The sequence below is a fragment of the Mus pahari genome, chromosome 2, assembly GCF_900095145.1.
Source record: "Mus pahari chromosome 2, PAHARI_EIJ_v1.1, whole genome shotgun sequence".
In the NCBI taxonomy this organism is placed as follows: Eukaryota; Metazoa; Chordata; class Mammalia; order Rodentia; family Muridae; genus Mus; species Mus pahari.
This window is the reverse complement of record NC_034591.1, coordinates 105,581,979-105,608,793: the sequence shown is the minus strand read 5'-3', so window position 1 is coordinate 105,608,793 and position 26,815 is coordinate 105,581,979. Positions and strand designations below refer to the sequence as shown.

General features: G+C 41.8%; 1 protein-coding gene across 1 annotated transcript in view; it reads left to right on the top strand.

The window, feature by feature from the left end:
* The window catches only part of Kbtbd12 (kelch repeat and BTB domain containing 12), a 73,518-nt gene that overhangs the window by 10,183 nt on the left and 36,520 nt on the right, over positions 1 to 26,815 (top strand). The window contains exons 3-4 of the mRNA XM_021191742.2: positions 3,135 to 3,405; positions 5,758 to 5,908. Of these exons, the coding sequence (XP_021047401.1) occupies positions 3,135 to 3,405; positions 5,758 to 5,908 (422 nt within the window). The remainder of the gene's footprint in view (positions 1 to 3,134; positions 3,406 to 5,757; positions 5,909 to 26,815) is intronic.

Below are 26,815 nucleotides of genomic sequence, written 5' to 3'. Positions count from 1 at the left end.
ATTTGTGAATCTTCCCTAAACCTTCAGCATTACAGAACTTTTGAAGAACGCCTCAATTATAGTAAAAGGAACAAGAACACCTGCTTAGACATAGTTTATTGTCTGTATTGTAACTGTGAAAACACATTTACTTTATGACCTAATCATAAATATTTGTGAGTTTAACGCTATCTACATGAGTATAAAATATACATATAGAATACCTCCTGCAGGATCCTTCCCTTATCAGATCCCTTTTGTCTGGGTTTATTCAGAATTTTCAGTCAGAACGCAATTCTTTGTGACAGGAAAAAATGGGGCAAAGAAGGAACTTAGAAATCTACCATTGCTTCATCATTTATTAGCACTACACATCTGTTCTGAGCCTTATCTGTCTCTTTTGCACAGCCATGGCTTAAGGAATATGTGTCATCTCCTGTAGCTGGGATGGGGTGCAGAGTCCTGGGTAAATGACCTGAACCCACACCCATGGTGATCAAGCATGTCACAGGCTAAAGGAGCATCCTTCCTCAGAATTACCAGTAGACTGCAAAGTGGATATGAAGACCTTTCAGGAGGAGTAACTCTGATTTTCCTGACAGGATTCTTGCAGTTCTGTTTCCTGGTGTGGCACAGGATTTGTGCTGGTGCCCTTTCTGTCTTGGGACCTTAAGAATGAGCCTTGGGCTCTTCAGATATCTCTTTTCCTCCTTATACAGGCTACTCATCTCTCACCAGAGATTGTTGTTAATAAGTATCAATGCTGTCACAAGTTTTATTCTGTTCTGAGCCTTATAAACATCTTTCATCTTCATTCTAAAGCCTCTTCCCTTTCTTGCAGCAACGTCTAACTGCACACTCCCTCATTCCCTTTTTAAACTATTTTAGATTCAGCCAGGGTCCTGTCACCAATAGCTCCTTCACATTGGTCAGAATTAAGGCTGAAGTTACTAGTTTCTTCCACCTTTAACGTGGATGTGAAATTGTCAGAAAGGCAAATATAGTTAGATTATCCGAAGCATTGCTTTGTGCTTAAGTGAGGCATACTTCCTCATAGTTGTCTACTACATTGGACTCTAGAAAGCCCTGAGAGAGTCCTGTCTCCCTAAGATCCTTGTCTCACAAGACTTTTAATCTCCTAGCTTCACTGCAAGTCACTTTGGTGACAATTTTGTGATAAATGAAGGAAATTAATTGCCTTATGGTGGACCCTTGCAATATTATTTTATAATAATAATACTTTATTATTTTAATATTATTCCTTATCACTTTGATCTTTGTCCAGATGTTCTTCACAGTGCCTAGGTTGCATGGTTCGTAGATGTCCATGCAAGTGTATTTCTTCTTGACTTAAAGTAGAAAATGGACAAACAGCCTTGCAGTCCATTCCTTTCCATCCTCTTTCTTCATCTTCCCACTTTGGCATATGAAATAAGTGAGCATGTACCAATTTCATACTGTCATGTTTTCTTAAACTATGCCTCAGAAAGCCCAAACCCATCTTTGGTTCTATTTATATATTCACTCACTTAGTTCTTCTTAAGAGACACCAGCATATAGACATATGTTCATCCTCATCTTTAAAAATCTATACAATTAAAAATTAGTGAAAATACTCTTTGCAATTCCAGGAACTCTGGCTTCCTTTCTAGAATTGCATAGAAGACAGCCGCTGGAAGGTTTGATGAATCTTCCTTCAGCAGTGACAAGGCGCACATGGCTCTATGAAAGGAACATGCCTTTCAACTTCCCTGTCAAGCCCGAAGCAGAATGTTCTCTGGAGAATGTGAGAGTTGGCCCAGAACAAGTGGGAGAAACTCTGATTAGATGACTAACTGTCGAATGTTCCTTAAAAACTGTACTTTGTACAAAGCACACATAAGTGCTGCAGGCTTGGTCTTGTTTCCAAGCAGAACACCTGTTTTGTTTTTATTTTCCATGTTTCTGGATCTTGTTTTTATGGTCCACATAAACTTTTCTATATTTTTCTGAGACATTTAATTTTGGATATTTTATCCCACTATCCCTATAAGTGTTTCTGTCTTTCTCCTACCAAATGTCTCAAATTACAATTGGAAAAATACACTTATAAACCAAGCATGATGGCACATATCTATAACCAACCATCTGAGAGGTCCTAAAAGGAAAGTCCTAGGGCAGCTTGGGCTACATACTGAAACTTTATTAAAAAGAAAAAAGTATCATGAAGAAAGTCAAAAGATAACCATAAACTAGTACACTCAGGGGCTTTATAATATACCTAATAATCAGTTACTGTGTTGGGTTCCAGAAGGCACTGACAAGACACCTATCGAAGGATCCACATCTGAGACTCCTTCTAAACAGATAGAAGATGAAGAAAATTACCAAAATAACCATATCTAGTAGATGAAAATAGACATTAGATGCCCAATAGACATCTGTAGGTGGGTTTTTACACAATGCTCTTGACCCATTTTTAAATCAAAAATACAACTTAAATAGCAACCAGGCAAGGTGATGCACACCTCTAACCCCAATGTATGAGAGGCCAAGGCCAGCCTGGTCTACAGCCAAGGCCAGTCTGGTCAATAGCCAGGGCTACACAGGGAGGCCCCGTTTGTTGTTGTTGGTTTGTTTGTTTGTGTTGTTTAATCTACCTATGTAGAATTTACAGTTAGAAATTCTATATTGAGATACTTTAAATTCTCTGCCTTAAAACCAGGATTCCTTAAATATTGTACTAAAGTGCTATTCCTTATCCAAATATTCAGGATATTTTGTATTTTTATCTCTTTATTCGTTTATGTTGAAGTTAAAAACTGATTTTCTGAAAGATTTTTCTATTCCTGATTTTCTTTCCCAGAATTAGGAAATGTTAAAGACTAGTCTGAGTAAGGTATACTTTTTCTACATGTCTGTTTTCCAAGGAGATGAAGAATATGTTTCAGCACATTATGTTTTGCTCATTGATCCTTAGCAGAAAAAAGAGATAGCAAATATATATTACCATCTTTTCTTATCCAGTTAGAAGAGCTGGGTCACATTGTTTTCTGTTGGAAAAAAGTTAAATGTGTTTCTTGGGTAAGTTGTTGCCATGGTAACACTCTCTCTCTCTCTCTCTCTCTCTCTCTCTCTCTCTCTCTCTCTCTCTCTCTCTCTCTCTCAACTTGCAGGTATCATGATAGAGGAAACCAGTTTTGGGAAAAGTTATGCACAGCTGAATTTCGAGAGCTCTATGCTCTGGGCAGCATCCATAATGACCTCTATGTCATTGGAGGACAGATGAAAATTAAAAACCAGTACCTCATAACAAACTGTGTTGATAAGTACTCTGTAGATCAAGGCAACTGGAAGCGAGTATCTCCCCTTCCACTGCAGCTGGCTTGTCATGCTGTGGTAACAGTGAACAATAAACTGTATGTCATCGGAGGCTGGACCCCTCAGGTTAAGAAATTCCTTGCATATCTGCCTGGTGTGGCTTGCTTTGCTGAAAAATGTAGCAGTTGTTGAGTAGTAAAGATTATGGCTGACATTTTGACAAAGTGCTTCTTTAACCCCATACACTATAAACTTAAATCTTGAGTGTGTCAAAGCAGTTTTAGAAAATTGATTTTTTAAAAAAAAAAAAATGTGTTATCCATAGAATAGGTACATTTAGTATTCATGCTATTCTATGGACTTCAGAATTCTTCTCCTACTGGCTAATGGGTAAAGATCCCCATGTCAAGGAGCAGTTACAGGGAACATCTAAGGAAATGGATCAGCTGGATCCTCATTCCAGTCCTTCCCTCTGACCACTGTGTGACCAGTGGCTGCCAGTCCTTCTGTCTGACCACTGTGTGACCAGTGGCCACAGGTCCTTCCCTCTGACCACTGTGTGACCAGTGGCCACAGGTCCTTCCCTCTGACCACTGTGTGACCAGTGGCCAGTCTATCCCATTTCGACATTGATGATTCTTGCTGCTGGGGCTGGGGAAATGTTTCAGTTGGGAAGCTGCTGTTGTGAAAGCATGAGGACCTGAGTTTGATTCCTAACACCAATGTAAAAGCCTGTAATCCCAGCACTGAGGAGCCAGAGACAGGAGCATCCCTGGCACATGCTGGCTAGCCAGTTCTGTCAAATTGGCAAGCTCCAGGTTTGGAACTCCACCTTGCCTTCAAAACATAAGACAGACCCTTCTGAGGAACACTTGGGTTTAACATCTGTTTGCATCTGCACATGTACATGGACATCCACATTGACCATGAATAAGTACACACACACACACACACACACACACACACACACACACACACTTGCCATAAAAGGGAAAACAGAATGTTTATTTCATAGTGGCACAATCACTTCCAAGAAAGTGTGTTGTGACTAAACGTTAACTGTTCTTGCTGGGCATAAGCAATATCAAGAGAATACTGTTGACAGGGAAGCTGGTGAAGTGACGGCAAGTCAAAGCACAGGTCAGCAGTGTGGTCACAGTGTCCTTGTGTCCTCTTGCCTTCCTATTTATCCCGGTTCAGATAACTCTCGCTTGCTCTTTGGATGTCTCTGTAATATACATTTGTTTTTGCCTGTAGTTTCTTTTATTTTATAAAATTTGCCTCATTATAAAACTCATGCTTTTGCATTCCCTTCATAAGCTTGGAGAACTTGTACTTATTTATGCTTTATACGTTTCTACCCATGCTGTAGACCAAGCATAGTACAGATTTCATCACAGCAAGTACTTGACATTATCTGTAGGTAGGTACATTTTCCAAAACTATCCACCTTCACAGTGAATTTGCCTCAAAACAACTCAGAAGCTTTGCCTTACTAGAGTGGAGACTAAATACCTGCATCAGAAGGAAAGTTAAAGCAGTGAAGAAGGTGTTTGCTACTTTGTAGTCTCTGAATGCTGGGCCTCAGACACAGCACATGAAAGCAGGCTATCGCCCAGTGTCCAGTGCCTAGTGTCCTCACTCCTGTTGTCCTTAAAGGTGTTGATAAAGTGAAGTGCATGCAAGTTTCCTGGGGGTGGCAATTGCTTCTTTGCTGTAAACTTGAACCCAAACAAGAGACACAGCAATCCTTAGCTTGAAGTTGTTTTAAAGTTCCAGATATATATAAAAATAACATCATATTATCTAAAAGTTTATGGGTAAAAGCCATAAACCCTGTAGCACTGTAAGAATAAAATTATTCAGTTTTTACTAATTAATCATTAAATAAATATATAAAGTTAGTAAATATGTAAATATAACCCCAAGTAATTTATGTTAATCCTTTTATCTTAAAAATTAAAATCAGGTTATTTACATATAGCTCATAATTAGGGTCTAAAATCCTCTAGTTACTAAAACAGCAAAAGTATTTTGAAACTTTTTATAGGTTAGAAACTTTTTATAGGGTTAAAATATAAAGAAAATGCATTATGGATTATTAAAATTAATTCTTCTAGACTACTGTTAAAATTCACAACTGTGAAGTTTGCTAAGTTTAGGATTTACTTTATACACTGTTCAAGAGAACATGCTTTGCTTTATAAAGATTTTACAATTGCTTCATTTTTGCTGTCTCAATGTGAAAATCACTGATTGCTATAAATCAGCATGTTAGCCCCCCTGCACATATGTATCCCTCTGATATTGACAGAGTACTTACAACCCCAAGTCTCAGGGCTCGGCAGGTTTGTGAGTCTGAGGGAGACCGTTAACCTCCATTCATCTCCTCTGCCTCTGCTTTGATTAATTGTATCCGCATGCTCACAAAAGCCTCTAAGTGGTCTGCTGCTACATTTGCTGTCATATTTCATACAGATGGATCTTCCTGATGAAGAGCCTGATCGATTAAGCAACAAACTGTTGCAGTATGACCCCAGCCAAGATCAATGGAGAGAGCGGGCACCCATGCAGTACTCTAAGTACCGATTCAGTGCAGCCGTTGTCAACAGTGAGATCTATGTTCTGGGTAAGAAACAGCAGATTGCTCAGAATATAGCCACTTTTATTACTCCAACAGTATGTTCCTGCAAAAGCGAAAGGGTCCCTTCCTCTTGTATCTTAGTTTAAATATATATGCAGAAGTTGTGAAAAGGTATTTCTTGTTTTCTGGAGCAAAAGTCAAATAAGATTAATTCTTAGAGGGCAAAACTATTTTTATGGCATCTTCAAGGGCCTTGAAATGCAAAAGCAGCAGTGAGCCGCCCTATAGAGCACAGGCTCATGAAGTAGAAGAAGGCTTTGTCCATTTTCAGTTGGTGAGATGTGGGTTTGCAGCCTACTGTGGTTGTGTTGTTAAAGAGAAAGCCATGGCAGGGTAGACTGCCCCAGGTTTTGCAGTTTTCTTCATTTTGCCCAGCCTCCAAATATCTAAAGACATACTACCAAGTAATGTTTCCATGGATTCATTTCCCCCTCCACTCCTGAATACGTGTAGTCTGTACTAACAAGCAGGGGCTGGTGAAAGACTACAGTTCCCTAGAAATTTCTATGCTTGGTAAGAATTCCAGGAATCTCCTATAGGTCCCCTTCCCTTCATCTTCCTGCTTCATCTCATCTTAGTCTTCAGAGTGTGTACCTGCTTTCTCATCCCTCCTCTATCACCGTACCATGCACCCCACCCTCTCCCCAGAGTACAGAAGACTGCAGTATGAGGCTGACTGGACAGCTACCGAGTCTGGGTCCTCTCCGTCCTTCCATGTGCTGAGTGGCTGACTGGAAAATCAGGAGGTGAAAGGAGGCAAAGAAATGACAGCAAAGAGATAAGCTCTGGAGTAAAGCAAACCAGGCCTCTAATGGAGATGATTTAAAAAAAGAAAACACAGGATATGCAGGCTCTTATCTTGGGCTGTTTTCACAGCATGGAACAAAGCAATTCATATACCCAAATATTAAAATTGTTTTATTTAAGAATAATTATGAAACATAATTTATGATTATCTCAGTTAAGAGACTCACAATTATAATTAAATTTTTCCTCTAGATAAATATCTCTTTATGTTATAACCAGAATGAGAGCTCTCCCTTACAAGGAACCTCTCCTAGGCTGGATGTATAATGAAATGATAATTCTTTTGGATGACTGTGGGAAAGGGCACCTAGAAGCAATCTCAGAAGCCCTCTCTTCCTGGCATGGAGAGAGTCCACTGAGATGAGCACAGGTAAATGTAAAGAGCATTCATGTCAACGGAGGAAAGGCATATGCTGTGCTTCAGGAAGGGGAGCGGGTTCAAGGAGCAGAAAGGAGCAGATAGGGAGAGTGGTGGCTGCAGTTTGGGGAGAGACAAGGGTGACCAGAGGAGAGGATAAGAGATGTGGCCAGAGCTGAGCCAGCAGTGCAGGCGCTGTTCCCTGGCTCTCCTCATCACTGACTAAACACCTGACAGAAGCAGCAGAAAGGAGGGAAAGTTTACTGTGACTCGTAGTTTACTGTGGCTCGTGGTTTCAGAGGGATTTCAGTCCACCATAGAAGGTACGTGATGGTGATCTGTGGTAGAAGTTCACATGGCATGGACCAGGAAGCAAAAATATGACAGAAACCCGTGGTGGATATGACTTGCTAAGTCCCACTCCAAGTAACCTAGTAAGCCAGTGACTTAGTCAGGGTTTCTATTCCTGCAAAAACATCATGACCAAGAAGCAAGTTGGGGAGGAAAGGGTTTATTCAGCTTACACTTCCACATTGCTGTTCATCACCAAAGGAAGTCAGGGACTGGAACTCAAGTAGGTCAGAAAGCAGAAGCTGATGCAAAGGCCATGGAGGGATGTTACTTACTGGCTTGCTTCCCTTAGCTTGCTCAGCTTCCTCTCCTATAGAACCCTAAACTACCAGCCCAGGGATGACACCACCCACAACAGCCCCTTCCATCCTTGATCACTAATTGAGAAAATGTCTTACAGCTGGATCTCATGGAGGTATTGCCTCAAGGGTGGCTCCTTTCTCTGTGATAACTCCAACTTGTGTCAAGTTGATACACAAAACCAGCCAGTACAGCCAGGCAGACCCTGGCTCTACCACCTTCAAAATAGCACCACAGGCTGGAGACCAAGTATTCAAACCATGAGCCTTTGGAGACATATCAGTTCAAATTATATCAACTGGAAACCACATTATGGAGGCCATAAAAACTTCACATGTGAGCATCAAGAAACCACATGGAAGCAAGTTGATTAAAGGATGTTTGGGGAGACTGGTGCAATGAAGCTATAAAGAACAGATCAAAGGCCAGGAGAAGCCAGAAGTAGGGAGTATCTTAGTAGCTTAGTTCTTGATTCTAGATACCCAGAACCAGGAACTGAATCCATAATTATGCCAATAAGTCTTGCCACCTATTAAATTTACCCCCAAAGATTCACCCTGCCCAACATTTGTGTTTAATTCTAAGCTCGTTTGTAGTGATGTGAAACTCAAGTTGTTTCATTTCTGTGGTCTTAGTTGGAATTGGAATTGGGGAAAATATTATACAGAACCCTAACATTGTTGGTCTGAATGACTTACAGAAACAAAACCTCACCATTGGTTTTTGACTGTCTGTTTTAGGGTAGCTGCATACACACACTGTGCTTGGAGAGCCCTGCTAATTACTATGAACTATTATAAGGCCTCTCATCACTCTCTACTGGATTTAATACACTCCTGTATAGACTAGAGTATCTCCCAAAGAGCAGTCGGTGGTACCTCGTTACCAGAGAGGCAGCAGAATGTTAGTGTGAGGAAAGCTTTAGCCTCATAGTGGGGGGAACTAAAATCTTGGCTTCTCGCTGACTCTGGTCTAATAAATACTTCATTATTGTGAAATAAGATGATTCAGGATACCTGCCTTGCACGTGTTCAGATGCCGTAGCAGCCTTTCACTGAGCCTCTTGTTGTTGCAGACAGATATGAGGATCTGCACTATCCCCTGTGTCTCGTGTGTTGAAGGCCTAGGCACCACCATGTAGACTGTTATGAAATTGTGGACATACTAGAAGATGAATCATAGTAGGAAGAGTTTACATCATTAGGCTGTGGTGTTGAAGGGCTTAACTGGAAAGTATATTCCAGGCAAATTTTAGATGATAATAACTTAGCTGTATTGACGATAGACAAAATATACTATTAGTCAGCAACAAAAATATCCAGTTTCCAGCTGAGGTAAATGGAGCAAGCACAGTAACCCTGTCTTCCCATTAAATAGCACTGCAAAATGTGGCCAAAATGTATGCAAAAGACACTTGAGAGGCAGGTGTATGATCGGGAAGGAGCACTGGACCTGCTGAAGCCTCAGTTTCCCTCCTGTGTCCCCTAACCTGGACTCACTGCAGCTGAACCCAGAAGAACACATTGTGCAGACAGAGCTCTGAGAGAAGCCATCAGAGAGCACTGCACACGCTTGGACTCTAAGCAGACCCTAGAACAACAGCGCACAGAAAGCAGATGGAATCTGCTGTCCTGCACCTGACCAGCTCAAATGTTGACAAGGGGGCAAAGAAGGAGGGGAAGGGAGAGAAGACAGGTGAGAAGGAGGGAGGGGGAGATAGCAGAGGACAAAAGACCATTGTTATCACTAGAGTTTAAATAAGCCCCGGAGCATTATGATCAGAATACCCAGGACACAATTCTTATTCAGTAGTCAAAAAAACCTGGAAAATCTTGAATCACTTGGAAAAAGCAACAATAATGACAGAAAAGGCATAAGTGCATGAATCATCTTTCAAAGGCCTTAAAACAGTTCCTCTGAAATGCTAAAATATGCATATGCATATTATATATGTATTTATAGATAGCGAACATTCTTGAAATAAATACTAAAATAGAAAAACCTCTGCAAAGAAGTAGAAGATGTAAAGAAAAACAAAGTAGAAATTTTTAAACAGAAAATATTGTTGCTCAAATAATGAAACTCAAGGGATGGATGCAAAAGCTGAGGCCAGATGACACGGGCAAGAGTCAAGAAATGCAAACATGTAGTGTGGGAGCTGAGGAGTCTGGGTGGTACAGAAAGGCGTTAAAACCAGGGGAGTTGCAGACCAGTTATAAAGGGCCTCTGAGTTATGTCTCTGGGACCCCAAATACCAACAGTGTGGCCCCCTCAAAATTATTTAATATGAAATTTATTTTTATTTTTTGTCCATTGTTTTTCCTGTATGCATGTCTGTGTCAGAATGTCAGAAGCCTTGGAACTGGAGTTGCAAACAGTTATGAGCTGCCATGTGGGTGCTGGGAATTGAACCCAGGTCCTCTGAAAGAGCAGCCAGTGCTCTTAACTGCTGAGCCATCTCTCCAGCCCTCAAAATTACTTAATAATGTCTTAAGACCTTCAAATATGTTTAAAGTTATAAACTCACAGACTCAAGAAGCTGAACAACCCTAAGTGGAATAAATCCATAAAGCCCACACCCATGTCACATTGCCAACTAGCCATAGAAAACCAAAGGGGGAGAAAAGCAAGCAGGCAAAAATGCTTGAACTGTGTATCAGGGGAACACAATCTGGATGACTAGAGATGTGTGCTCAGAAATCACAGGAGCTAGGAGGCAGGCAGGCAGAGCTAAAGTGCTAACAGAGATGAACCATCAACCTAGAATTCAGCATCCCCCAAAAGCCTCCATCACAAGTGGGTGTAAATAAATGTACTCAAAGACAAAGGGAAGCCAAGACACTGGATAAGAATGTGTCTGTTAAGGGAAGTGGTTCAGACAGAAGGGAAAGGTGCCAAGTACAAACCCAGACAAGAGGATGGAATGAGCCTAGCTTAGCAGAATGGCAAATGTCTGGACAAATGCAATGTCCCGCTTTGGAGTTCTCAAAACATGTTTGCGGACTGAAAGTAAAACTTGTTGTATTTTACAGTTTTCGGTGTATATAGATATGAAGAATGAGACAGGTTTATCTGGTATGCGAGGATGCATGGGGGCCTGCGAAGCACTGGTTTACAGTTGACTATGATACGTTAAGCATGTTCTGTGAGTGCTGTGTCTCCCACCTGTAATCCTCAATCTTGGAAAACTGGGACAGGAGGATTGCTACAAATTCCATTGAAGCCAGCATGGGCTACAGTATAAGACAGTCTCAAATGATAAGATCAAAAAAGTACATATTTTGTAAACCTCAAAGAAAAGAAAGCTATGAAGGGGATAATGTAAAATTTTCAGTAAATACATGCAGTGACTAGAAAGATGCTGAGGAGCTCTGGTGTGAGTTCTCTCTATTTCCCTACCTCTCCATCTCTGGTAGCCATAACATCATGCGGGTTTTCTGATTCAACATATGAAAAGCCCTGGAGAATGTGTCTGTTTCTTGTTTCATTTAGTATAAGATGTGCCAGCCTTACCCATGTTGGTACAGATGCCAGGATCTCCTTTTCATTTTTCTCTGTGTATATGTGCATATGGTGTGTATCTGTGCATATGGTGTGTGTGTGTGTGTGTGTGTGTGTGTGTGTGTGTGTGTGTGTGTGTGCGCGTGTGTAATGGGTGTGGGGTGGAGAAAAGAGGAAAGAGAGCATGCCTTGTGCATGGAAGTCAGAGGACAGCCGTGTGTGTTGGTCCTCACCCTGCACCTTGTGGTGAGGCTGTGTCTGTGGGTTTGTGCTGCCTTCACTGGGCTAGCTAGCCTGCAGGCTTCTGGGGGTCTGCCTGGCTCTACCCTTACCCCAAACTTCCCAGAAGGCCTGCCGCTTTACCCATTTTGTATGTGTATCCTGGGGATTTGACTGTAGGTCCTCAGGTTTGTATAGCTCGCATTCTGCCCCTGAGCCATCTCCCCAGCACAGAGTTCTCCTTCCTAAACTTACATATTCTTTCATTTCTAGCCTGTCATCCATTAGCAGACACAGGCTGTCTCTATATCTTAGCTATTGTGCAAAGTGCTACAATGCAAGAACACATACATCTTTTTGAAGTGCTTTTCTTCCCCTACAGAAGAGGAATTTCCCAGAAGAGGGATTCAGTGTACTTTTTTTTTTTCAATTTCTAGAAATCTCAATACTGCCTTCCATAGGCTGTACCAACTGTCATTCCTACAAATCAAGTTCAAAGTCCCAGCTCCTCCACATTCTTGCCAACACTTGCCTTTTAGCCTTTGGACAGCAAGGTTCCTAATGGGTGTAAAGTGACCTCACTGTGGTTTTGACATAGTGAGTGCCTTTTCTTATTTGGATACTGTATATCTTCTTTGGTGGGGGGAAAGGTTTATTTGAGACCTTTGCTCATTTTAATCAGGTTGTTTGGGTTTTTACTATTGGGTTATATAAGTCCCTTATATTTTGAATATTAGCCCTGATTTTATTTTGTTGCTTGTTTCTTTTGCCATACAGAAGCTTTCTGTTTTGATGCAGTTTGTTTTGGTTTTCTGCTAGCATCTCAGGTTTGGGCATTGTCTTTAAATAATTATTTTCAAGACCAATGTAAAGCAGTCTTTCCTGTGTTCTCTTCTGTGACGTTCGTTGTTTCAGGTCTTACGTTTTGGTCTTTGATCCATTTAAGTTGATTCTTGTGTATGATGCAAGAAAGGGCTCCTATTTCTTACATGTAGATGTACAGTTTTCCAAGCAGCATTTGTTGAAGAATCTCTCCTATCTACACTGTGTATTCCCAACACCTTGTCAGAAAACATTTGACCATATGCTCAGGTTTATTTCTGGACTCTCTGTTCTGTTCTGTTGGGCTATGTGTATATTTTTGTATCAGAACCACTTTGTTTTGGTCATTATAGCTTTGTAATGCAATCTAAAATCAGGAAGCTGTGTGCCAGGTTCCTTATTTATCAAGATAATTTGGCAATTCAAGACCTTTTATAGTTCCATATGAATTTTAGATTGCCTTTTCTACTTATGTGAACAGTGCTGAAATTTTAATAAGGATTGCATTGAATTCTATGTCACTCCAAGTGATGCACACATATTAATCCTCTCAATGCATGGAAAAGGAATATTTCCCATTTATTTATGTCTTCCTTCATGTCTTTCATCTGCATTTTGTAGATATCATGGTTACAGTTACAGTTTTATCCTTTTTGATGCTACGACATGTTGGATTTCGTTTTTTTGGATAAGATGTTCTTAGCACAAAGAAACACAATTGATTTTTCTGCATGAATTTTATTTCCTAAAACTTTACTCAGCTTATTAATTCTAAAATTTTTATAGACTCAGAAGTTTTTTACACATAGAATTGTGTCATTTCTTTGTGGATAACTTAAGTCATTTCTCATCTGTTTTCTCTCTCTAAAAAAACATTTATTTTTAAGCGTGTGTGTGTGTGTGTGTGTGTGTGTGTGTGTGTGTGTGTGTGCGCGCGCGCGCACGCGCATGCCTGTAGGTTTGTACACATGGGTGCAGTTACCCTCAAAGACCAAAAGTGTGCATCAGGGCATTAGATCTCCTGGAGCTCAAGTTACATATAACTGTGACCTGCTAGATGTGGGTGCTAGGAACCACAGTTGGGTTCCAGACAGAGCAGTGCAGGTTCTTAGCCACTGGGAGTCTCTCCACCCCCTTGTCTGTTTCTCTTACTAGTGTGTCCAGTGTCCTGCTGCATAGAAATAGGAAGAACTGCAGCAATGCCTCAGGCCAGTTCTCCTGGGAGAAGCTCTTCCTCCTCGATGATTACAGCACTGGCCTCAGGATTTTTCACACAGCTTTCCCTGTGTTAAGGACATTTCTTTCTGTAGATTTTGTTGAACTTTGTCAAAGGATTTGTATGCAATATTGAAGTGATTTTGAACCAATATTGAATGGTTTTTAACTTTCCATTCTTTTAATATTAATCTTGTGCAGGAATAATTAGCTTATCAAATAATAATTATTAAAAAATAATTAGTTTATTGTGCAAGGCAAACTATGGATGTTCTGTGAACAAGGGCTTATCTTGGGTTAACATTGGTTACCAAACAGGGAATGGATTGCTGTCACCTACAACTGTGGCTTATGTTTCTTACTGACATGGCAGTGTCTCAGGCCAGGCCTGGAGGAGACTCAGTAGGGTAAGCCACTGCCCTTCAGTTAAGTAGACTGCCTGGCTCTCTCTGAGGGGCCCCAGAGGCATGTTCACCAAAGAAAACTGTTGCTGATTGAGTAATCTTATCAAAAACTAGTTCTGAAGCCAACTTACCATGCCTAAGGACCATCGCTTTTTCCTAGGAGTGCAAGACTTTTATATAGCCCCGTTTAGATTTTTTCATCAGTTGAACATCAGAAGAGACCAGCAGGAGCTGTCCAGATCCCACCACTGTTGCTCATTCTCCTTAAAGATGGGGGTTTGCTTGTGGGTCTGCGTGTCGATCAGCATGAGCTCATCCTGCCTTTGTCTAAAAAGCATTTGTGGAAACATTTGCTAGGTCAGTTGGCTGTCTAGATTTAAGACTTGATAAACACATCAAACCATACAATGCTCTAGTTAACGTGTGTGTGTGTGTGTGTGTGTGTGTGTGTGTGTGTGTGTGTGTGTAGGTAGGTATAGGTATAGATATAGATGACTGCAGTCTGGTGGATGGATTTAGGTCTTTCTATTGATGAAGTCAAGTCCCAGGAATGGCCTCATGCCTCCCCAGTTGCAGTTTGCCTCTCATCTTGCTTGGAGTGAAGATGATCTGAGAGTTATCTGTGGTGCTAATGCAGCTTCAGATGAAGTGTCCACAGTGGCATGGACCTTCATAGCAACAGAAAACTCGAGGCTATGCTTTAGTCCATAAATTTCTGAGCAAAGTAATTAACTTGTTGGCCTGTGTCCTGAGAGGCCTGGGGTGAAGTTTGAGGACCACTAAAGTCGAGCATGCCTGTGGCAGGGACTATTATCCTTGGGAATCTATTTTCAATATTCATTTGTCTCAGGAAGGGCTTATCACTTAAATTCTCTCAGAAGACCAAGTCCCTAAGAGTACTAAAGGGAATTAGTCCTGGTGGACATCACAGAGCTGAGTCGCAGAGAGGGAATCAGAGAAGCATGTGATCTCTGTGAGCAGCAGCACCTGTGGCATTCTCTTTGGATCTCATTGTGGTCACCATTCTATTCCAGGAAGATTTTATCTCTCCCACCCCTCAATGTAAGCACATTTTCTCTTTGTTATGTTTTATCACCATTGCCAACATTGGTGTAAAATGTCTCTATACCACATTCCAAACTAGCCACACAAGCAATGTTTTAGGAGAACCAGATTACTAAATTAGAGCTGTCATCGTCATTTAGTAACTAGTAAAAGAAAAAAATACCATTAGGGGTATCTTTTTAAAATTTATTTTAAAATCTTTTTTTTTACAGTCCAGATTTTATCCCCCTCCTGGTCCACCCTCTGACTGTTCTACTTCCTATACCTCCTCCCTGCCCCATCTCCAAGAAAATGTCTCCCCACCTCCCCCACCCCACCAGACCTCCACACTCCCTGGGGCCTGAAGTCTGCTGAGGGTTAGGTGCATCTTCTCTGACTGTCCAGACCTGGCATCCCTCTGTTGTATATGTGTTGGGGGCCTCATATCAGCTGGTGCATGCTGCCTGTTTGGTGGCCCAGTGTCTGAGAGATCTCAGGGGTCCAGGTTAATTGAGACTGCTGGTCTTCTATAGGGTCGACCTCCTCCTCAGCTTCTTCCAGTTTTTCCCAAATTCAACCACAGGGGTCAGCAGCTTCTGTCCATTGGGTATAAATATCTTCATCTGACTTTCAGCTGCTTGTTGGGTTTTTCAGAGAGCAGTCATGATAGGCCCCTTTGTGTGAGCACACCATAGCATCAGTAATAGTGTCAGGCCTTGGGGCCTCCCCTTGAGCTGGATCCCAATTTGGGCCTGTTTGAGTGCCTAAATCTCATAACATTTTTATCAAGAAAAATATTATTTCATATTACCATAATTTTAACTGTTTGGTGAAATTTTTACCATGCAGAATAAATATTATTGAAGATCTAGTAACTGCTAGTCTCTTTACAATAATGTATTGTTTCAGTTCTCAAAATATATTACAAAAGTAAGTTCTTAGGGCTGGAGAAATAGCTAAGTGGTTAAGAGTGCATACTGCTCTCACTGAGGACCCAGCTTGGATTGCCAACACCCTGTCAGGAGGCTCAGCACTACCTGTCACTCAGAGGACCTGATGTCTCTGGCTTCTGTTGACACTGCACTCATGTATACACACCCTTACACACGTACACGTAATTTTGTAAGTAAGTTCTTCTCTCTGATTATATTTATTATACAAATAATGGGGTTAAGTCTAGACTTCAAGCCCAAATTGATTCAATTTCAAAGTTAAATAATTTTTAAAAATATATCACTACTAGGGGCTGGCTGGGTCACTTCAGTGGATAAAGTGCTTGCTGATAAGCTTGAAGTGTTTGATCCACAGAATTCAGGTAAAAGCCAGGCAGGCACGATGGCTCTCAGTAATCCCAGCACCTTGGAGAAGAGACAAGGAATTCTCCTGGGCAAGCTGGATAACTATACTAGCAGGAATTGGTATGCTCTATGTTCAGTGAGGGACCCTGCCTCAGTAAACAGGTGGAAAGCAGACACCTGATATTAACTTCAGGTCTTTACATGCAAGCAAATACATGTGAAAACATACATGCATGTACACCACATACATAAACATATATACACACATATATATGGAGGGGGGGATATCAACAAAGGCTGTCTTCTTCTATGTATGAGTGATGTCCATTGCAGTTGAGTCATGCAACTCTTCTTTGCCCCCTGAACTAAAAGGCCACAGGTAACCAGACCTGCCTGGTTCTTTTCCTTCTCATTGCTAAGCAGGTGCCTTTGGTTTTCTCTTTAGTGCTGGGGATGGAACCTAAGGCCTCGCTTCATGCCAGGCAGGTATTCTGTCACCAGCCATACCCCAGTCCTCAGTCCTTGCCACTGCTGCTGCTTACTGTGCCATCATCCTTCGTGGCTGTCACATTGCACAGGCAAGCCTCTCCATACATTCCACACGACATAGATAAGATCACACTGCAGACAGCCATGTATCTCTGCAGACCATACATGAAGCTAGGCCATGGGATCACACACCTTTGGCAGAGTTTCAGGTCTCTGTCTCTATGCCGGCACGCAGACACGTACTTACCTTTTCGTGGTTTGTATCTGTGTGCTAGACAGTGGCCTGTTAGTCTGACTTCCTGGCTGATGAGTGACACTATTTCACCACTAGGGATATATTGGCATGGCTGCCATGATTCTTAAACATCACAGCTGGGCAGGACAACAGATGGCTTTTCTCCCTTGGCAGCTGGCACAGCACCTTCAGATACCCTGAAAGCTGGTCCTCGGGAGGGGGCTCCGAGGTCAGTTCCAGCTCCATTCCTCCAGGTCCTGCATCCTAAGTCCTGCATCTTCAGCAACGAGTCCTGAAGCAGCCAAGGACAACAGTGGTAGCAATAGTCCCTTGCACTACCCTGACTTCTAAGGGAGGCTTCTTGTGCTTGGCACTGGGGTAGGGGTGGTTGTTAGATAGTCTGTGGCTCTCAGGGGGACCATAATATAATATGTATTTTAGGTGACTCTGAGATAATATGTTTACCCATGGCTCTTTCAAATTGTTCTTCTACCCTCCTAATTCTCTGTAGCGTCTTCTTCCCAATCCTTCTTAGCCCCCCCTTCCTTCATTTCCTCCCTCACAGCACCTGCGCTCTCCTTACTCTCCCTCGAGTACTCTTCCTCCACTTCCCATGCTGTTGGGACCTTTTCCACTTGCCTGGTTTATATGAGTCCCCCACACTATCTACTCACACCTAAAGATGAAGACCCAGAATCCAAAATTAAGAGAATAAGCTGCATGTGTGTTTCTGGATCCAGGTTAGACCCAGAAAAAAAAAACTGCTTAACAAGACTTTTTTTAAAAATACATATTATTAAGTAATTTGGCTTTGACACTTGAGAGTGCATTGTGTCAAGTGCTGAATAATAAGTGTGTGGTAAGTGATGGTTATAATAGTTAATATCACTTGTAGTAAGAAGTCGAACATACTCTAGAGCCCTGCTAATGATCAGCCTGGAGACCTCTACAACCACTTGAGAGGGCATCCCTGTGCTTGGGCATTTGTCAACTGAACATTCTCTCTACTTCAGCTCCTCCACTGTGACTCTGTACTGATGTCATGGGACACATTCACACCACCCACTCCTCTGTGTGGCTCACACACATGCTTTTCCATGGGCAGCACAAGAAAGGCCATGCAGAATATACTCTTGCTGCAGGCTCTGAAGACAAAAGCTTTCAACAGCAAGGTGCTAACCCTTATCCCAGCCCTGGAAACTTGGTTTCAGTTGTAAAAAAAAAAAAAATTTGAATTTGCGCTTCAGTTAAAATTCGCTCTAATTTTTTAATGGAGCATATCTTTGCTTTTGAAAAGCATGTTTTACAGACACTGAGTTTAGATGATGAGCTTCTGGGATGATGTTGAACTAGTCAAGGGGCAAATGTATTAGTTTCATATAGATATATTTCCTGACCATCTATAGACTGCCTTCTTGGAAAATCTTTTTCCAACATTTTACTCTGAAGTAATAATGTCTATATAGCTTTGATGTTGAGGTGTGTTTCTTGTATGCAGCAGACAGGTGGATCTTGTTTTAATATCCATTCTGTTAGGCTGAGTCTTTTTATTGGGGACTTTAGTCCATTGATATTGAGAGATATCCATCATCAATGATTGCTAATTCCCTTTGGGGGGGTGGTGGAGGTGTGTATGTGTGTGTGGGGGGGTGTTGTCCTTCTTTGGGTTTGCTGATGTGAAATTATTTATTGCCTATGTTTTTGTGGGTGTACTTAAAATCCTTGAATTGGAGTTTTCCTTCTAGTACATCCCATAGGGCTGGATTTGTGGATAGATATTGTTTAAATTTAACTTTATCACAGAATATCTTGTCTTCTCCACCTATGGTGATTGAAAGTTTGCTGGGTGTAGTAGTCCGGGCTAGCATCTGTGGTCTCTTAAAGTCAGCTCCACATCTGTCTAAGACTTTCTGGTTTTTAGAGTTTCCATTGAGAAATTGAGTGTAATTCTAATAGCTCTGCCTTTATATGTCACTTGGCCTTTTTCTCTTGCAGTTTTTAATACTCTTTCCCTGCTCTGTGAATTTAGTATTTTGATCATTATGTGGCAGGGGACTTTCATTTCTGGTTCAATCTATTTGGTGTTCTATAAGTTTCTTGTACCTTTATAAGCATGTCTTCCTTTAGGTTAGGAAATTTTTCTTCTATGATTTTGTTAAAATATTTTCTAGACCTTTGAGCTGGGGATATTCTTCTATTCCTATTATTCTTAGGTTTGGTCTTTTCATAGTGTACTTGATTTTCTGAGTGCTTTGTGTCCAGAATATTTAGATTTAATATTTTGTTTGACAAATGTATCTATTTCTTCTATTGTGTCTTTAACACCTGAAATTCTCTCTTCCGTGTCTTATATTATGTGAGTGATGCTTTCTTCTGTAGTTCCTGTTTCTTTACCTAGATTTACCATTTCCAGAATTCCCTCCGTTTGTGTTTTATTTATTGCTTCTATTTCCATTTTCAGGTCTTCAACAGTTTTGTTCATTTCCTTCAACTGTCTTTCTGGTGTTTTTTTTTTCTTGGCTTTCTTAATATTCTTTAAGGGATTTATTGATTTCCTCAATTCTTTTGATTGTCTTCTCTTGACCTTTATCACCTTCATAAAGCTGTTTTAAGGTTGTTTTCTTGTGCTTCAGCTGTGCTAGAATATTCATGGCTTGCTGCAGTGGAATGCTGGGCTCTGGTGGTAACATACTGCCCTGGCTGTTTTTGATTATGTTCTGCTGACATTTAGGCATCAGGATTTGGAGTGATTATAGGTTGAGGTGCCAATTTCTGGGTTTGTCTTTGTTGAGTGGATGTTTTCTTCTTGGGTTCTGGCCTGGCCTCTCTAGATTACCCTCTTAACATAAAGATAGAGATATGGCCAGCTTCTCTGAGAGACTGCACTGTTTGTGTGGCTACTTGTGTATTTTGTCAGCTGTACTATGCTAAGATTGGTGCGTTGTGCTTTCCTAGACAGCATAAACTAATCTAAATTGTCTGTACAAGCCTATGGGTAAAGGCATACTGACCAACCATGCTGAAACTGCCTGGTGTTCAAGTTGGCTTTCTTCTTGAGGGCTTCCTCATGCCTGTGTTTTGGGAAATGGGGTGGTAATGATGCTAGAGGGAACCACTTGGACTTGCTGGAAAAGACCAAATAAGGGTGCTGCCTACAACTGTGTATTTTAAAACACCTTCATTTTGAAGCAGAAAAATTTTTCATTTGCATGGAGAAAACTCATTTTAATAGATCACTAAGTGTATCAACCACACTCCTGGGCAGGCCTCATGTCCTGCCAGGATAGTTGGCCAACATAAATGACATCTTTCTTTGTCTGTGGACTTTTTGTTTAGTTTTTCTTGGGTTTTACATATTTTTAGTCTTACTGGTCTTTTGATGTTTTTGTTCTGATGTTTGCTTCTGTGTTTCTGCAGTTTGTTTTTGAGACAGAGGGGGAGCATAAAGTTGGGTGGGTAGGGAGGTGTGGAGGAAGTTGAAGGAGGAAAAGCATGATCAAAATTTTAATAGAAATATTCTCAAAGGAAAAAAAAAGAAAACTTAGTCATGAGCTCCGACTAAGATGCCCTGGGGTTCTTTCTGTGCAGAAGCACATGGTGGGTAAGATAAAGAAGTAGACACTTTTTAAAATCACACACTGGTGATTATGCTTTTGAATAATATATGCTTGCTCCTGAAATGAAGGCACATATTCATATGTATGTTTTGGATTTCCATCAAGTAGATACTATGAAAAGTTAAACTGAGTACAGAATCCACTCCAACTTCATGGAATGTATAAAGTGAGTAGAACCTGCCTACAGAGGCCTTCACTGCACACAGGGCAGCCCTGCTCACCATGCAGTGAGTAGAACCCACCTACAGAGGCCTTCACTGCACACAGGGCAGCCCGGCCCACTACGCAGCTCGTATGTCACTGCATCCTGAAACCCCAGGAAGCTTTCCCAGGCACATGTCCCTGGGAACCTGTTCCTCTGCCTCTTGTGTGGCTTGTGTGACCCCCTTAGTCATATGAACCACTGGTTCTCTTGAGCACAAGGCTGTCCTAGCCCTGCACTGCTCCTGCCACTTACATAGGGGAAAGAGCTCGTTTACCCCTGTGTCTCTTACCTAAGTAAGTGGTAAGGCTTTATAAAGCCAGGGCTGGCTTTATATGGCTAATAGTTAGTAAACATTTGTTTGCCAAGTTAATTTTCCCATTTCTGCATCCTGTCCTACACTTTCTTCATGTTGAGTTCTGCTTTATAAAAGCCACAGTAAAGGTCTCATGGCAATTTTTTAAATAGAGGCTTTTGATTTCCTTGTAGAGGGAGATTGCCAATGTCAGCTCTTCCTGAACTGCTAATGCCACAAACCATTGTTGCCTTGCTGAAAATATAACAGCATCGTCTGAGCCTGGCTCAGCTTGAATGCCATTAAAGAGAAATGAAGGGAAGAGTTACACAAAAGGTCCACATTATTACTGTAAATGCATCCGAAAAATTGCTTTAGTGGTGAATTATTTTATGAGCATGCCAAGCTTCACAGAAACAAGACTGTGTCTTTTCTTTTGACAATTTATTTTTTAAATGCAATTGTAATGTGAATTACCTAGGCTGTGCTTTAAAATGGCACATGTCTGGCTTCTACACTGGGCAGATACTGTCAGAAGGTCTGAACAGAGTTGAGAGCCTGATAACAGGGAGTTTCCAGGCAGTTCTGGAGTGAAGGATCATAGTGTTGAATTTTGGGAACACAGACATTGTGAGACTGTCCCTACAAGTGGCATATGCTCAGAGTATTTATTAACCCTGTGCAGCATTAGCCAGCCCTGGGCTGGTATAGAAGACACCATGATGAGTACAGTATGTCTAGTCATAGCTAGCTCTGAGCACTCCATCATTTGGTCCAAGTGTCCTGACAAGTGATCCAATGCCTGCCTGGTTCTATTCTGATTTGCATGAGTTTTCATTGCTTAAAATAGCATGCCTTACACACATGCTGGATGGGATAACATGTGCTTTACTGTTGTCAGGGGGTCAAATAGGTTGTCCCCAGTGCCTCCTTGCTCTGAGAACAAAGCCATGCTTCAGTGACCAAGAAGCTGTCAGCTGGGGTGAATGGTTCACCATTGCATGTATGTAGTTACAAAGTCTTTCCAGCTAAGCATAAAAAACACGTTAACCCTTTTCCATCTGGCATCCTTAGCAGTGCGAAGACCAGACCTTGCATGTGGCCACTTGACTGCAACTTAGCTGCAGCAGATTCTATCACTAATGCCCTAAAGGTTCCCAAAGAGCCTGTATCTATATTTCTTTGTGATCACCTATCAGTGTGTAACCCCAACACTCTGTTTAATGTGTGTGACCTCCCAGAAGACTCTGGGTATCTTAGGGACAAAACACAGAAACCAGATACCAGTTGTTGCATGGTGTCTGATACAAAGATGAAGTGGGCACAGGAAATTTTAGATTGTTAATTAGAAGTTTAAAACGGTTTTGGGGGCTGGAAATAGTTAAGAACACCAGTGTTTCGTTCCTATCACCCACTTCAGTCAACTCACAGACTGCTTTTAACTCTGGCTCCAGGAGATCTGATGCCCTCTTCTGACATACACAAACATAAAAACACACACATACATAAATAAACGATAAAGATAAATCTTTTATAAATGCTTCTGATTCAGGATGTTAGGACGCTTCTCCAGGGAGCAGTGCCCGCGACACTGCTGAGAATCAGCCAGAATGGTCCTAGGAGAGTGCCAGCTCATCTCTGGTGTCTCCCTGTACTTGCAGGAAAGCATCCATGGGTTATGCTATTCCACGGTACTTTTAGGAGGAAGAGGTAACAAAATGTTAAAAAGCTGTCAACAGGGAAAAATCTGTTGAAAACAAAACAAAAACCCTAAAGTTGTCTAATATGCCATTTATGTCATGCACACGGAAGGCCAGCCATACTGGTACGCGTGAATCCTATGCCCCAGTACTTGAGAGGCAGGAGCAGACAGATCCCTGTGAGTTCAAAGCCAGCCTGATTCACATAAAGAGACCAGGGCTACAAAGTCAGACCCTGCCTCAAAAGAAAACAATAACAACAGCAACAAAAATACATCCTGTCATTTTGAATAAAGCATGTCGTCTTTCTTCAGTTAGTTTAACCTAATTCATGTTTTCTTACTCCAGTCTTCCATCATCTGTCGTTTCCTATATAAAGAAGCAAGTAATACAAGTACTGCTTTATAGAAATCATTTTACTTAGACACAAAGTAAATAGACCAAGATTCTTAGACCCTTTCTTTTCTTTTCTTTTCTTTTTTTTTTTTTAACAAAAAAATTCAGGCTAGAGGTCTTCAAGGTTAAGAACACTGTTTTTTCTTGAAGAAGACCAGAGTTTAGTCCCCTGTACCATATGGTGGCTCACAACCCTCTGTAACTCCAGTTCCAGTAGAGCTGATGCCCTCTCCTGACATCTGCACACGTGGGGTACAGACATCCATATACATAAAACAAAATAAATGTATTAAAAATAAATTCAAAATCCATGAAGGTAGGATTCTTGTTTTAGTATTTTTAATAAAGGTGTGTGTGTGTGTGTGTGTGTGTGTGTGTGTGTGTGTGTGTGTCGCTGCACACATGTGGAAGACAACTTTCAGTAGTTGGTTCTCGCTTTTCACTTTGAGTTAAGGTCTCCCTTCTTGTTTCTTTTCTGCACTGCACACTCCAGGCAGCATGGCTTGTGAGATTCCAGGCATTCTTCTGCCTTTGCCTCCCACTCCCCTGTAGGAGTCCTGGAATTATAGATATGTTCCACCAGATCCAGCTAAGACTCAAACTGAGGTCATCTTGTGTGCAAACTTGGGTCAGCTGATGTTCAAATCTAATACTTTTACTGCTGAGCCATCTCTCCAACTCTGATCTTTTTTCCAAACTTTTATATAGCAAATTCTGTATAGCCCTATTTAAGAGAAAAACACCATACTTGGCACCTCAGGAAATACACCGTGCCTTGTAGAACTTCTGTCTTGTGCCTCCTGTGCTTTTGAGGTGGGATATATCTGATTGATGGGTCTTTGTAGAGGCATCAGTAGGAGTTTTGTCTGTATCCTGTTAGGTAGTCCTACCCAAATCAGGAGAGGTTAATCCTCCTGGTAAGCAGGCCGCCTCCGTGGGACACATCTGCTTCTAAAGCTGCCTGGGCACTGAGCATGGAGGTCTCTGGACTCAGAACGTTTGCCTCATTTTAGTCACCAGTAAGCAGGTGACCTAGGAATAGGGTGAGGAGACGACCATTCATGTGTTCACTGAGCTCAGTCTCATTGAAGAAAGTACTGGGGATTCTGTCCTCAGGGAGCCTGCAGGCCAGCCTAATGGGGAAGAGAAGGAGAAGAGAGGGAAAGGAGAGAGAGAAAGACAGAGACAGCGACAGAGCGACAGAGCGACAGAGAGAGAACATATGCTTTGATAGAAACCTTGATTTCTATTCAAAGGACAAAGTCTTATTCTGTATTGAGACAGGAATGACTTTTTGAGAGAGTATAGGCACACTAGGCCTTAAAGGTTCAGGAGTCTTAGTCAGAGTTTCTATTCCTGCACAAACATCATGACCAAGAAGCAAGTTGGGGAGGAAAGGGTTTATTCAGCTTACACTTCCACACTGTTGTTCATCACCAAGGAAGTCAGAACTGGAACTCAAGCAGGTCAGGAAGCAGGAGCTGATGCAGGAGCCATGGAGGGNTGTTCCTTACTGGCTTGCTCAGCCTGCTCTCTTATAGAACCCAAGACTACCAGCCAAGAGATGGTAACACCCACAAGGGGTCTTTCTCCCTTGATCACTAATTGAGAAAATGCCTTACAGCTGGATCTCATGGAGACATTTCCTCAATTGAAGCTCCTTTCTCTGTGATAACTCCAGCTGTGTCAAGTTGACACAAAACTAGCCAGTATAAGGAGTATGTCAAGCTGGGGAGGTGGTGTCAGAGAGCACAGCCTGTGAAAGGGTCAGAGAGAAAGATCTTGGCTATATGGGGAACTGTTGAGCATGAGAGAAAAGAAAGCCAGGGATGTTAGGAGGGCAGGACCTGGGTTATCTAGAGCCTTGTGCCCCTTCAGAGAAAGGAATTGATATGGAAATAGGTAGTCTATAGAACTGGTGACTTAGGGAGATACAGAGGACAATGTTATCATTTATTTGGGGGCAGTTGTGGTCTTTACTGGCCATCTTCTAAATTTTCTCAGAGTCACTGTCCCTGCCCCACCCTGAGCTGTTCTCATTTAGGGACTCAGCTCAGACCTTTGGAGGTCCTGTAACACACTGGAACAATGTGGGAAGAGACACAGAAAAATGAGCTCAGGGTCTGAAAAGCCCTGGTGTGGATAGAAACACTGCTGCCCAGTTCTGACTGGACACGGACAGCCTAAACTTGCTACAGTTTGATGGGATGAGAATTTCAACTGCTGCTTAAATGGCACCAGCAGCTCTGTCCCAGGGCTTTCTGAGTTCTTTCTTTCTTCTTTCTTCTTTTTCTTGATTGCATCATTCTAGAACTATCTGGATGTCCCTGCAATTTTACTTGGAAGGCACAGAACAGTTCAGATTTGTGGGGTTTTCCAAAATCAAGCTCTAACACATGAAACTTAGGCTTTCTTTCTGCTTTTTTTCCCTGGGATTTTGGGGCTTGGGGGAGTGGGTCATGGTATTCTGTTTGGGTAGTAAACAAAAAGCATTCTCATTCTGGTAAGAAGTATGTGGGACCATCAACCCATGTTCTCTGAACCCAAGGCTTGCTGTTGGCTAGCAACACCCAGCATAAATTATCCAGGGTTTGGTAAGAGGCAGATAAGAACTTTTTAACTGAAAATACCTAAGGGCCCTTGTGTTGGGCTCTGGAAACTGACAAGCTGATGAGTTTAAGGCTTTAAACTTGAAACCTAGAATTCTAAGTATCTATGGGGGAATGGGAGAGCGGACAACCGGCCTGAGAGTGAAGCAAATTGCAGAAAGCATCCCATTTGTAGGCAGAGGCTCAGGTCGTGAGTCAGAAGGGAGCCTGGCGGCTCAGAGCGATGTGGATTTCTAGAATCATCTTCCCCTCAGCTCTTACAGCTCAAATGCTATGGCCAGGTAAGTGCTCTGTGGGATCAGAGAGAGCGGCTGGATGCCTCATGCCTGATTGTTTTGGATTTTTGAGACAGTCTTACTCTGTAGCCCTGACTGGATTAATGTTCATTGTGTAGTCTGGACTGGCCGTGTACTTCCTATATAGCCCAGGCTAGGTTCAAATTCATGGCCGTCCTTCTGCCATAGCTTCCCAAGTGCTGGGATTACAGGCATGCACCACCACAGCTTGTCAATGACTTTTGACCCAATTCTCTCTACTCAGATTCAAAAGAAATGTCTACAAGCATTTGGCCCTAAACCAGCAACAATTCAATAATTCGGTTACACATGATAATTCAATATAGGACAAATGTCAACAATTTCAAAAGACACTTGTGTATGTAAAACCCCACGTACGTGAAAGTTAGATCAGTGGCTTTCAAACACGAAAGAAAATCGCCATCCTCAGAGTCCCAGGTGCATGTGTGTCGTGATGCCATCCACAAGAGGAACTAAGTAAAAGAAAGTTCCCTCGGTGATACCCATGAGTGTCCTGGCTTTCTCCCTTTCTTTGTTATTATCTAAGTCGTGTGAACCTTGCCACATTTTATAAGACTGGTGTTATCATTCTTAGCTTACAGGTGAGAAGGATTGAGGCTTAGAAGAATTAAATCAATCAACCTCATTTGGCTATCAAGTCGTGACACAAGAGTGTGAACCGGGATCTGTTTCTGAAAGTCCATATGCTTTCACCAAGGCACGTGGGTGCCTCC